This window comes from Urocitellus parryii, chromosome 11 (assembly GCF_045843805.1).
Source record: "Urocitellus parryii isolate mUroPar1 chromosome 11, mUroPar1.hap1, whole genome shotgun sequence".
Lineage (NCBI taxonomy): Eukaryota > Metazoa > Chordata > Mammalia > Rodentia > Sciuridae > Urocitellus > Urocitellus parryii.
In genome coordinates, this window is record NC_135541.1 from 6,605,013 (window position 1) to 6,618,359 (window position 13,347).

Sequence of the window (13,347 nt, forward strand, 5' to 3'; positions counted from 1 at the left end):
TGGAGGCGACAGGTTGTCCTGGCAGAGGGTACGAGAGACGGGAGCGGGGCGGTGCGTTTGGGGCCCAGGAAGCAGTCGTTGTGGGCTGTGAAGGGGAGGAAGTGGAAAGCAGGGCTGCAGGCGAGGTTAGGGCCACCTTCTACAAGGTCTTGAGTGACAGAGTCGTCGAGTGGGACGGCAATGGGGGGGGCCAGCAGCAGCCTGTGTTGAGGAGGTTTGGGAGAGGCCAGGCCCCCGCCCTGAAATCCCACTTGTGCCCAGACTCTGTGTGACTCGCGGGGTACAAAGGACAGTTGGGAACAAAGATGGCACTGAGGTGGAGACTCCTGGTACCACGAGGGAGCCCACAGACAGGGGCTGGGCAAGGGAATTGGGGGGAACAGGAAGGATGGCAAGTTTGGGGTGCTGACGCTGGGGCAGGGATGGCTTTATCTCCTGGGGAGGAGCTGACCCCCAAGACCAACGCCCAGGCTGGTCACCATGCCCAGAGATCCGTCGCCTGGCCTCAAGTGTGTCCACAGGGACAGCAAACTGCTCTAAGCGCCCCCAGACTGCCCTCCCCATCCCCCCCCACCAAGCCTCCTCTTGCCACCTTCCTGGCCCCCTCTGGAAGGGGAGGGCGGTGAGTCCATTCATTGGAAAACACCCCCCAGGCTCCCTGTGGGCGGGGTGTCCTGCAGGCTTCGCCCAGGCTCTCGGTGTCCCCCCAGGACTGAAGGGCAGCCAGGCTCTTGGACCTGCATGGACCCAACACAGATTCCAAGTCTCCCACCGCAGGGAGAGCAGAGCGCCAGGCCGGGCTCTGTCAGGCTCAGTGGCCGTCTGGACCTAGCCCTGGATCCGCCAGGACCCTGAGGCAGGGCTGAGCGTCCCCTGAGCCCAGCAGCGCTTGACTGACAGGCCTTAGAGCAGCCTGGTCCTGCCGGGTGCTGCCTGGGGCTTCAGGAGGCTGGCCTCGGGCTCTCATTAGGGAAGGGTGGGAGGTGGGGCCAGGGCACTGGCTGCCTGCACGGTGGCCAGGACAGTGGGTGAGCTCTGTGGCGTCTGACCTCAGGCGCAGAGTGACATGTGATGAGAGACCTTGACATAGCCTGGCCCCCGGTGGAAGCCCCCCTCCCAGCCAGGGTAGGGGACAAGACGGAAATTGATGGGACCACTCTGTGCTCGGCTCATGGCTCTGGAACAGCAGACCCTCAGGCAGTGGAGGCCAGGTTCCTGGTCTCCCTAGGGACCAGGACACGTTGGGCAGGGATGGCAGAGAGCACACAGCGTGAGTCTGGGAGGAGGTGCCAGCCCGGGAGTGGGCAGCCTGGTCAGGGCTTGGGGGCGGTGGCAGTCCCAGGCGCTGCCCTCAGGTGGGCGGGAGCTGGCCTGGGTGGGGTTGGGGGCCACAGGCACTGAGCCCGCTGGAGGAGGGATTCTGGGGACAGGATCACGACAGGCCACCGGCCTTCCCTCAGCCCTGGGCCATTATGTGGCTTCAAATCACAAGGAAGCCGCATCGTCAGCACCTGTGGGAGTCTCAGGGAATGGGGGGGGGGGTGGCCGGAAAAATCCCATCAGCTGCTGATCTGCAGAGCCTGGCCGATGGGGGGGGAGTGGGGTGTCTCCAGAGCCCACAGACACCCCACGGCCCCCGGCTGCAGGCCTCCTCGCCTTAGCCAGGACGTCCTGGGACCCACCAGGGGGTCAGCTCCTCCTCAGCCTGGAGCGAGGGTCCTGAGACCCCAGGCGACTCTGCTTCTGGGGGGAGGGGGCGCACAGGTGGGGTCAGTCACTCCGCACTGCAGGGGTCAGAGCCAAGTCTAGGAAGCCATCCCAAACCCCCAGGGTCAGAACCCCCAGGGACCTCAGAGCTCAAGGTGGAAGGCAAAGTACAGGGGCCAGGGCAGAGCTGAGCTGACCCGGGACAGCCACAGAGGCTCAGGAGCACAGGAGAAAGGCCACTTACGAGGGGTCCCCTACCCTCTCTGTGCCTTAATTGCTGCTTCGGAAAAATGGGGGGAATAACAGGAGCCATTTCAGAGAGCAGCTGGGAGGACGGGCCACACTGGTCCACACAGAGCCCCAGGGCAACCCCACAGGCCCCTGCGCTCTCCGTCGGTCCCTTTGGACGTATGGAGGCTCTGGTCAAGTCCCAGGGACCAGAGGTGTGCTTCTGAGCCCCGAGGGGCTGGCGCTGCTCCAGGGGATTCGGCAAAGGGCCGAGAAAGGCATCTGGTCCAGTCTGGAACCTGGACACGGCTTCAGTGATCCAATCTGTGACCTTGGCACCGCTGTCTTTCTGGGACCCTCTAATGCCACCTCATGCACTGGAGGCAGTTTAGAGCGTCCCTGGCCCACCCCGGGCACCATGAGCATCCCCAGCTTTGACAACTCAAAGCGTCTCCAGGCTTGGCCCAACGTCCCCCGGGAGCTGGCCTGGAAAGCCGGGTGCAGGTTGCGGGGACCTGGGATGGGCCCCAGAAGGAGCCACCCAGAGAGCAAGCTGCTTTTCTTGCAGGGAGGAGCCATGGCGGGGCCCGCCCTCCGCAGCGCCCCGCTGCTGTTCCTCGTCCTCCCCGTGCTCCTGCAGCCCAGCCTGGCAGAGTCCCTCGCACCCGGAACGCCTGCCCGGAGCCTGCCCGAGAACCTCCTGGACCTCCCTGCCCCGTGGACACCGCAGGCCAGCCACCACCGCCGCCGGGGCCCGGGCAAGAAGGAGCGGGGCCCGGGCACGCCTGGCCGGGCCCAGGAGGGGGCGGGGGGCACCACCTCCAGGCAGGCCTCTTGGCTGCCAGGGGCTGGGGGGCTGCTGCTGGACAAGGACCTGGTCCCGGGGCTGGCCGTGCCCTCCTCGAACAAGGAGCCCAGGTCCCCGGGGTGGGAGAGGGTGAAGAAACGCAGCAGGAAGCACAAGAGACGCAGGGACAGGCCAGAGCTGCACCGAGGTAGCCGAGACCTGCGCGGGGAGGGGGCCCGGGGACCCGCGGGAGGGGCAGGGCCAGGGCTCAGATCCCAAGGCCCAGGCCAGGCCAGGGGAGGGAGGCCAGAGGGGCGAGGCCAGAGGGGCGACACTGCAGGAGGCTCCTGGGAGATGAGCCAGAAGCCCCAAAGCGGGCAGGCAGTGCACCCAGAAGAGAGGAGAGAGGCCCACTAAAGTCAGAGGGTCCAGAAAGAAGAGGAGGAAGGGAGAGGAGGGGGGGGACACAGGAGGCCGACGGGGATGGGTAGCAATAGAAGCGAAGTCTCCTCCATAGAGCATCTTCTTAAGTCAGGAAGTTCTACCTTTTATCTGACCTAAATCTATTACTCTAAGTCCTGAGTAGAGATGGAATAGTTCGGCACCCTCCAAGCACACCTTTAATCCACTCTGGAATAGAGCACAGGCTCTGACCCCAGGTCTGTCCGGGATCAGGTCCTGGCCCCACCCTCACTAGTCTGTGGCCCTGGCCAAGTTCCTGGTCTGTGCCTCAGTTTCCTCTCTGCACAGTGAGGAGGGCGGCCCCTTCACCCCCGGGTGGATCCAGAGCTCTGCTCTAAGAGTGCCCAAAACGCAGGTGTTGGGAGCCACCAGCAGCCACTGCTAGTCAACCTTCAGGTCCCTTAACCTGTGTCCTCCAACCTGGACACAGGTAGCTTCCTGGCACTGTGAAATGATGAAGGCAGAAGGTTTAGTGGCACCGAGGTGCACCCCTGGGACCCCAGCTACTCAGGACGCTGAGGCGGGGGGATGGCCCATCCCTGTCCCTCCTGCGTCTGTCCTGAGTGTGGCAGGGCCTCCTCCCCCTGCCCCCGCTCACCTCCCTTGACTTCCCCACGTTCCCTACACACGGGAGCTTCAGCCTCAGGCCCTGGGCCCAGCCTCCCCGTTGGGTGCATCCATCTCTGGACAACCTGGCTGACAGACCAGGAGGACCCCCTCCCCAGCCCTGGGCCCCCACAGGCAGCTCAGCTTCCAGGTCTCTATGTGACAGACTGACTCTAGGGGACACTGCCTCTGCGTGCCACAGACTGCCACAGACGGGAAGGGGTGGGAGGTCTTCGGGAGGAAGGCGGGGAGCCGGGGCTCTGCTGCAGCTGGCGGGGCCCTCTGCCCTGCCAGGCCTCCTGAGCCCCCCAGGACCCAGAACCAAACCAGGGCCCCAGCCTGACTTTCCGCCCCCTTCCCCAGCGGTCACCTGCGTGAGGCTGCAAAAGTGAATGGTTCCCAAGACCCCGTCTCCTCCCGAGATTCATTTCTTCAGGGTGGGGGGACCCCAATGGACCCAGCTGAACTCACAGCAAAAGAGGCAAGGACAAAGCCCCGTCCTCCAGCCTCCAAGTCCAAGTCCCACCATTCATAAGCCCCCTGTGGCCCTGCACTCTCGCCCTCCCACTCAAACCACCCCACATCCGTGGGGCTTGGCAGGTGATATCAGTGTTAAATACATTGGCTTTGCACTCAGATGAGCCTGGGTTCAAGGCTACTAATGAGCTGTGAGTCCTAAGGCAAGTTACCTCACATCTCTGTGCTTCAGTTTCCACCTCTATAAACAGGGCGCCCACTTCCCAGAGCTGCTGCCATGAACTAATATTTGTGAAGTGGCTCCTCTGGGATCCAGGAGAGTAGGTGCTCAATAAATAGGGTGGTGACTAATGTCAGCACATAGGAAGCACCAAGGTGTGTGGCAGGCTACGTGCGCACCTCCCAGCCTTCCCAAAGGCCTCCATGGTGAATCCCACCAGTGCCCCTGCCCCGCCCTCGCCTGTGCCCCCACTGAGCTCCCCAGGGGGCATGCTGCCTGATGGTGGCTGAACCAGGGCTGTCCCTGAGTCCCTGCCGCCCCTGGTTGGCAGCAGAAGAGGTAGGTCGGACCGTCGGCTGACCCAGGCGGCGGCAGGTAAAGCCCTCTGCCTCTGCCCCGGTCCCAGGCCCCAGCTCCCTGAGGAGGAGGGCAGAGCTCTCTGAAGACCCCTCCCTGGCTGCTGCCCCCGAGGAGTCCTCCACCAGCCTGGCGCCCACCATGCTCTTCCTAACCACCCTGGAGGCAGCACCTGCCACCGAAGAGTCCCTCATCCTGCCTGTCACCTCGCTGAGGCTCCAGGTAAGGTGCCCAAGACCTCGGAGCCGGAACTTCAGACCTTGTCACGGGAAGCCCTCTCAGTACACGAAGGGGACCGAGGCCCGGCAGGAGGGTGCTGGGGGGCCCAGGCCCAGGTGGACACCTGGTCTCCAGATGCCAGTGCAGTCCAGCCCCGCCCAGCCGCCCCTCCCTCCTGGGGAAGGGCACACCTGCCAGGGGAAGAGGGGCTTGGGGCCACTCTGGGGACTGCCAAGGAAGCAGTGCAGCCTAGCACACTGGCCTCTGTGCACAGAGCGGCCAGGCCCTTGGGAAAGAGCTTTAGAGTCCAGAAGAGGACAGAGCACAGTCACAATAGCTGTGAACACCATGTCCCCTGACCGGGACCAACTTTGTGTTTTTTGTAGTTATTGTTGTTTGTTTGGTTGGGTTTTGGTTTGGTTTGGTTTGGTTTGAAACCAGGGATTAAACTCAGGGGCACTGGACCACAGAGCCCCATCCCCAGCCCTATTTTGTATTTTATTTAGAGACGGGGTCTCACTGAGTTGCTTAGTGCCTCACTGTTGCTGAGGCTGCCTTTGAACTCTCCAGCCTCAGCCTCCTGAGCTGCTGGGATGACAGGTGTGCGCCACCACGCCCGGCTCTTTCCGATTCTTGAGAAAGACAGGAAACCAAACCAGAAAACACAGTAAAAGTGCCACCCAGTGGCAGTACCAGGAGGGCATGTAGGAATGAACCCAGCCACTCTTGTCCTCTATGGTGGCTTTGAGTTTTGTTTTTTTGTTTGTTTTTTTAAATAAAACTATTTGAAAGGATCCATAATATACATAATTTATTTTATATATTGTATAAGAAATAGTAAATAAAAATAGATATTTTGTCAGTACAGTTGTTTCCCCCCTTGTTGTAGTCTACTTTCTACAATTTCAATCCATCATAGTCCAAGAACATTAATAGAAAATTCCAGAAATAAATAATTCATAGGGTTTTTTTTTGGGGGGGGGCTGGGGATTGAACCCAGGGGTGCTTTACCACTGAACTACATCCCTAGACTTTATTTATTTATTTATTTATTTAGATAGGGTCTCCCTAATTGCTAAGGATCTTGCTAAATTGCTAAGGCTGGCCTTGAACTTGTGATCCTCCTGCCTTACCCTCTGAGTCTCTGGGATTACAGGTGTGCACCACTGTGCCCAACTCAATTCATAGGTTTTGTTGTCTGGAGTAGCAAGGTGAAATCCCACTTAGTCTCAACAGAGACATGAATGGTTCCCTTATCAGATACACCGTGTCCATGCTGTATATGCTACCTCCCCGTTAGTCTCTTTACAGCTGTCTACTAGTTAGCATTAGATTGATGTAGTGGTACAGCAGTGCCTGTGTTCAAGTTACTCTTAGTTTACTTAATAATGGCCCCAAAGCACAAGAACAGGGCTGCTGGCAATTCAGAGATGACGAACACAAGCTGTAAAGCACTTCTTTCACATATCCTCTCGCCTGTCACAGAAAGGAAGAGTGTGCCATGCAGTTGGAGATTTGGAGAGAGAGAGAAAAGCCATATTCACGTAATTTCATCATAGCATATCTCTATGATTGTTTCATTACTAGTTGTCGTTAATGTCCACCTGTGCCCACTCTACAAATCACAGTCCACCACTGGCGTGCAGGCACAGGAAGAGCTCTGTGTGCAGGCTTCAGCGTTACCAGGGTGGCCTTGGAATGGGTCTGCTATGAATGAAGAGGGACTTAGATTTTTCTTGTCCTCTTGTTGGGTCCTGTACCCTTCTGATATTCTGAAGAAAGCTAGGGAGTCCATGGTTAGCTATGTCATTGGAGGTCCCTTGAAGGCCACCAGTCGAGAACCCAGCTCTGGAAATATAGCTATTGCCTGAGTCCTACTGTGTGCAGTGACCCTGTGCAGAGTCCGTCATAGTCTCTGGTCTTCAGTAGTTTGGAGGCCAGTCATGGGAGCTTTGAGTGGGACAGAGTCCTCGTCCCTGGCCACCACAGTGCCTCAGGGAGCTGAGGAGAGGAAAGGACAGAGAAGGGAGCGGCTGGACTTGTTCACGCCGGACACAGGGACACACGCCTGTAATCCCAGCGGCTCGGGAGGCAGGAGGATCACAAATTCAAAGGCAGCCTCAGCAAAAGTGAGAGGCTAAGCAACTCAGTGAGACCCAGTCTCTAAATAAAATACAAAACTCAGTGGTCGAGTGCCCCTGAGTTCAATCCCTGGTACCCCCAGAAGAAAGAAAGAAAGACCCCTGAGCAAGCAGGAGCTCCTTCAGCCCGGCCGGGGTCAGCGCCCTGCTCAAAGGGCCCCGTGGGCAGCTCACCCAGCTGCTGAGCAGGAGCCTCGGACAGCTGCCCTGGTGTCCTGGGCTGGGAGTCGGGCTGCCCAGCTGCCCAGCAGAAGTGGCCTCTGCGTAGCCTCTCCTTTGTCCCCTGGCCTCCAGACCCCACATTCCTGCCCTATCTGTGGGGAGCTTGAGGGTCCCCTCCATCCGTCTTCTGTAGTCACAGCCCAGGTCTGACGGGGAGGTGATGCCCACGCTAGACATGGCCTTGTTCGACTGGACGGATTATGAAGACTTAAAACCCGAAGTCTGGCCCTCTACCAAGAAGAAAGGTACGGTCGCCTTGCGCACCCTGCATCAGGCCCGGGCTCCCCTCCACCGCCACCTGCTGGGTCAGTGAGCCCCATCTGATCTGCTGATGTGCAAGGTGGGTGGTGGGTGGTGGGTGGATCCGCCTAAGCCGGAGCTGACCGAGATGGAGAATTCCGGTAAGTGTCCCTACGTGCCAAACACTGCCCGGGTGTCAGCGGGAGGGGAGGGTGACCCGTGGGGTCCGAACGACTGTTGGCCCAGTTTAGAGAAGAAACACCGAGGCACAGAGAGGATGGCTCTTGTCCGAGCCACCCCGCGGGGGCAGCGGCACAGCACCGTGACTCCTGCCCTTTCTGCTCTCCGGGGCCTCAGCTTCTGACACCCTGCCTCTGTGTTCCCAGAGAAGCCCTGGGGTCTGTCCAGAGACAGCAACGGAACATCGCCAGCCCAAGGGCAGCCGTGTGACCATCACCAGGACTGCCTGCCAGGTACTCCCGGGTCCAGGCTCTGGGCTGGGAGGAAACCAGGTGGTCAGGGGTTCCCGGGCACATGAGCAAGGTCAGAGGCTCCCTGTCCCTTTGCAGACAATAAATAATGTCAACGGCAGCCACCAATGTCCGTCCGAAGAATCTCTATCGTACGTCAATTCACCTAACCCTTTACTCACTGCAACCCAGAGAGAGGGTCACTGTCCTCCTCAGATTTCCGGCGAGGCAGCTGGGCCCAGAGAGGCTGTGTCTGGCCTAAGGTCACACAGCTGAAGGCCATCAGTCATTGCCACTGAGCCCCATTGCCTGGGGAGAGCCCGGAGGGGCGCACCTCTGGACAGTTCCACCAGTGCCCAGGGTATTCTGCAAAACAGCGACCAAACCAGCCGCTGGGCATGGTGCCAGGCCAATGCCCTCACAGCCCGCTTCCTCCCCAAGCTACTGTTTGCTCCTGGGCACAAAGACAGGCCCCAGCTTGTGCCTGTCCCCTGGGCAGTCCTGGGCAGCCGGCTGCAGGCCAGGTCTTGGCCTGTCTGGGGTGATCCTCCAGCCACCCGGGGCTTCGGTCTCCCAGTCTGGTTGTCACTGGTCCCGGAGGTCCCTCGCTGCTCAGAGCTGACTCCACACTGGCAGCCCCCAGCTGTTCCCCCCCCCCCCGCTCTCCTGGGGAGGTGACCCCACACCACCTTCCCGCTTCCCATAATCAATCAGTCACCCATTGGGGCAGCTGGGGTCTCTGCCCTCCGCCCCCAGGGACCTCAGCCTTGACGTCCATCGGCGGTTCCGGCCGGGCAGCCCTGCACACCAGATGGCCCACACTGCCGGGGCACGGTCTGCCACCGCGATGATGGATGTCCCGTCTGGGGGGACTGTGAGCCGGGCGGCAGGGAGGGGCTGCTCGGCCTGGCTGACCGCATGCTCTTGCTGTGTGGCAGGGACCTGCTGTGACCTGCGAGAGCATCTCTGCACCCCCCACAACCGCGGCCTCAACAACAAATGCTTCGACGACTGCATGTGTGTGGAAGGTGAGTCCCGTCCTCCCACGGGCCTCCTTCCCTAGGCTGGTCTGCAGTGAGCGGGCAAGATGTCCTGGCCGCGGCGGGCAGGAGCGAGAGCAGACGTGAGCTGCGGATGTGAGCTGCAGATGTGAGCGAGAGCAGCCTCGTGGAGCCGCCTGTCTGCGAACTCACTGAGTCTGGGTTGGGGGGGGTGTTCCCAGGTCTGCTTCCTCCCCTCCTGAAACGGCTAGCTGCTGTCCACGTCAGGGGCTGGAGGAGGAGAAGACCCAACAGTCCTCTCCCGGGGAGGCCTCCCCCTAGATAACCAGGTTGGGTGGGTTTCCCTGCACCTGTCCCGGGAAGGATGCCGGGTTCATCCCTCCAGGCTCATCCCTCCACTCTCCTGTGTGACTGACGTGCCCTGCTGTGCACACACACCCAGGAGATCCTCACAACCAGAGATCCTCACAACCAGCCCCAGGAGGGAGCAGCTGTCACGTTCCCCACTTCACAAAAAAGCCCTTCTCCAAACTTACACATTTCGAAGAGTAGGGGAGGGCTGGGGGTGCGGCCCAGCTACAGCATTTGCCCAGCATGTGCAAAGCCCTGGCTTCCACCTCCAGCACAGCTGAAAGTAAAAAGAAGGGAAAACCAGTACTTCCAATTTGTTACTCTGAAATTTTTCAAATATATACTAAAGTAGCCAGAACCTTAGCATGAACCCCCATTTCCCTTCTCTGGTCTTCCATAATTCCTAACTTACAGCGATCTGTGCTGTCTCTCCCCAACCTACTTCCCTGGTCCAATATGATTTTGAAGCAACTCATGAGAGTATACAGATATTTCAGAAATATTTTAGCACACATCCCGAAAGGACAAGTACCCTTGTGCCCAGTGCTGTGTGCACACCTGTAATTCCTGCCATTTGGGAGGCTGAGGCAGGAGGATTACAATTTTGAGGCAAGCCTCAGCAACCTAGTGAGGCTCTAAGCAACTTAGGGAGACCCTGTCTCAAAAGTAAATACATAAATAAATGGATGGGGATGTAACTCAGTGGTTCAATTCCCAGTACCAGAGGGCAGGGGCAGGAGATAAATACCCTCTTAAAACCAAAATACCACAATTGAACAATAATTTCCCAATACCATTTAATATCCAATCTGCACTGCCCCCTCTTATGTGGGAGAATTTGGACTCAGTCCCTCTATGAACCTGAGATACCTGAGCCCAATTTTGCTCCCGTTATCTTAAAAAAATTATCTGCTGGGGAAGCGATAAAGCTATTGGGTTCTGACCATTCATGTGGTCAGGTGAGAAGTCGATTTGAGCACCTCCCCTGGGTGTCGGATGCTGGACCCTGCAGATCTGGCAGGGAAAGAACACGCACGCAGAGCCTGTGCCCACGGATTAGCTCGAAGACAGAAAGCCAATCCACAGATAAGACGTCTTTGGAAAGTCAGAGGGTGTGGAGAAAAGGGCCTAGAGAAGAGGTTCCCAGAGCCCCGGGCGCTCAGTCCTGGAGCGGCACCAGCTGCCCAAAAGTGGGGGAGCGGGAGGACGGTTCCAGGCAAGGGTCAGAGCGTAAGGAAAGGAACGGCTTGGTGTGTCACACGGTGACCCTGGCGAAGGTGGCAAAGGGAGGGGAGAGAAGCTTCCAGAAGGATCACCCAGGACCTTGACCTTGTTTGGATCTTGTTTTGTTTGTAATTTGGAAGTTACGGGCAGGTTTTAGCTCGGGGTGTATGCTGGTCTGACCTCTGAGATTGAGATCAATCTGAGCACTCAGGGCCCCTCACCAGGCCGGGCTAGACCAGCGACCAAGGTCAGTGATGCCTTAGGGTCCAGCCAGGGCTCCAGCCTTGAGGCACTGAGTGCTGGGTGGACAGTGGGTTTGTTGTTGTTTTTTACTGGGGATTGAACCCAGGGGCACTTAACCACTGAGCCACATCCCCAGCCCTTGTTATTTTTTTTATTTAGAAATGGTCTCACTGAATTGCTTAGGGCCTTGCTAAATTATTGAGGCTGGCTTTGGACTTGCAGTCTTCTGCTTCAGCCTTCTAAGCCACTGGGATTACAGGTGTAGGTAACCACACCTGGGCCAGGAGGGTGGGAAGTGAAGGCATCCCACAGATGGGCAGGGTCCAGGTCCTGGAGGACCTTATAAGCCAACATCATATGAAGCCTAGATTTCATTTTAGGTCCAGTGGAAGCCACGGGAGAATTTATAGGCAAGTACAGTGCAGACTTCGCATGTGAGAGGCCCTGGGTTCAATCCCTAGACTGTGTGTGTGTGTATAGATTTTTTTTAAGTATATATTTTTAAATAAAATTTCTCTCCCAATTTTTAAATTGTCACCTTTATTTTTAGAGCAGTTGTAGGTTAACAGAAAAATCGCAGGGTGTGTAAGAGTTCTCCTAAACCCTTTTCTCCCCTGCAGGCAATTTTCCCTAACAGCATTTTGTGCAGCATGGTACATTTCTTATAATGGATAAACCAGGACGCGTAGGTTATTATTAGAGCCCACAGTTTACTTGAGGGCCATTGTATGGTACAGTCTGTGGGCTTTGCCCAACGCATGACATGCATCCACCATTATGGTGTCCTGCAAATATGTTCACCGCCTTCATCATCCCCTGCGCTCCATCATCTGTTAATCCCTCACCCACACTCCCACCCCGCTGAAGCTGGGTCTCCCTCTTCTTCTGTTCTGTTTTCTGCTGTGCTGGGGAGGGAACCCAGGGGCCGCAGTGCTCTGTCACTCATCTACACCTCCAGCCCCAGGGGGGTGGGGGGGGTACCAGGGACTGAACTCAGGGCATTTGACCACTGGGCCCCATCTCCAGCCCTATTCTGTATTTTTTATTTAGAGACAGGGTCTCACTGAGTTGCTTTGCGCCTCGCGTTTGCTGAGGCTGGCCTTGAACTCGCCATCCTCCTGCCTCAGCCTCCTGTGCTGCTGCCCTGCTCCCAAGTCTCTCTTTGAAGCTCATGCAGGCGGATGGGCTGCAGGGCCCAAGAAGAAGGAAGGAGAGATCAGGGGTGCAGGGCCAGGCAGGGGAGGGGACAGGTGGGTCTGACCTTTGCCTCTCTCCGCCCAGGGCTGCGCTGCTACGCCAAATTCCACCGGAACCGCAAGGTCACACGGAGGAAGGGGCGCTGCGTGGAGCCCGAGACCGCCAACGGCGACCAGGGATCCTTCATCAACGTCTAGCGGCCTGAGGGAGGCGCCTCCCCAGTGGCCAGGGGACGGAGTCCAGAGGTTTGGAGAAGCCGGGCAATTTGTAACTAGCAGTGCGACCAGACGGCGAAGGCTGCAGTTGCAGGCTCAGGACACTCAGCCCCAGAGGGGGCCGCTGGGCCCCCTAGCTGCCTCCTCCCAGGAGACAAACCGCGGGCCATCTGCACCTGCCCAGCCCACCCACGCGACCTGCACCTGCCCAGCCCACCCACGCGGCCGCGCAGCCCGCACGCATCCGGCTCTCCGCGATGGCCACGTCGAGAGTGCCCTCTACTGTCCGTCAGCAGCACTGCAGGCGCCTCGAGTTCATACCGAGGTTTTGGAGAGTGAAACAGACCTAGGACTCCCCAGGCAGGAGATGAATCTGGAACCCTCTTCCGTACCAGGCACGGTGCTAAGGGCTCCGTATGCGTTATCTCTTGGAATTATTACCATGACCTTGTGAAGCCTGCACGGTCAGCATCCTGCAGGTGAGGACACCCAGACTCCCTTGTCCAGGGTCTCAGATCAATGATCCTCAAGCCTTAAGGGAGGTAAGAGCCGCAGGGTCTAGTTGAAATGCACATTCCAGTTCAGTAGATGGCGTTGGGAGGGAAGGCTCTGAACTGGGCCTGGGCTATCAAGCTCCAAGGCCCAAGTTCTTGCCCCTTCACAACCTAGAACTTAGTCCAGGTTCTCCCCGGCTTTCTGCAAGAGAGAGTGCTCCCTGGGAATTCCTTTCTCTGTGGCTGGAACAACTTGTCTGTTCTCCACCTTCCCGGGACACAGGTGGATTACCTTTAAAAGCAAGATGTCATGGACAGTAAGCATCGGCCTGTGTGTGAGGACGGCTCTGGGCAAATTGGTCCCACATCTGGTGTTGATGTTCTGAGACATGAAGTGTGCATGGGGACAATCACGTTGCTCTGATGTCCCTGTGGTCTTACTCGTCAGCATGTGGCACGCACTTCCAAGGTGTCCTGAGAACCTCT

The 13,347-nt window shown here is 58.3% G+C and overlaps 1 protein-coding gene across 1 annotated transcript; it reads left to right on the forward strand.

The window, feature by feature from the left end:
* Positions 1–2,512: 2,512 nt before the first annotated feature.
* On the forward strand, positions 2,513–12,349 carry Draxin (dorsal inhibitory axon guidance protein). Its single transcript, XM_026397859.1, has 7 exons — positions 2,513–2,930; positions 3,364–3,381; positions 4,894–5,066; positions 7,560–7,671; positions 8,053–8,139; positions 9,075–9,164; positions 12,237–12,349. Exons 1-7 carry the CDS (start codon positions 2,513–2,515, stop codon positions 12,347–12,349), a joined length of 1,011 nt encoding a protein of 336 aa, XP_026253644.1.
* Positions 12,350–13,347: the final 998 nt, after the last annotated feature.

Coding starts and splice junctions, on each gene's coding strand:
- Draxin (XM_026397859.1), top strand. CDS start 2,513: ATGGCGGGGCCCGCCCTCCGCAGCGCCCCGCTGCTGTTCCTCGTCCTC. Junction 8,140..9,074: donor TCACCAGGACTGCCTGCCAG/GTACTCCCGGGT, acceptor GCTGTGTGGCAG/GGACCTGCTGTGACCTGCGA. Junction 9,165..12,236: donor CGACTGCATGTGTGTGGAAG/GTGAGTCCCGTC, acceptor CTCTCCGCCCAG/GGCTGCGCTGCTACGCCAAA.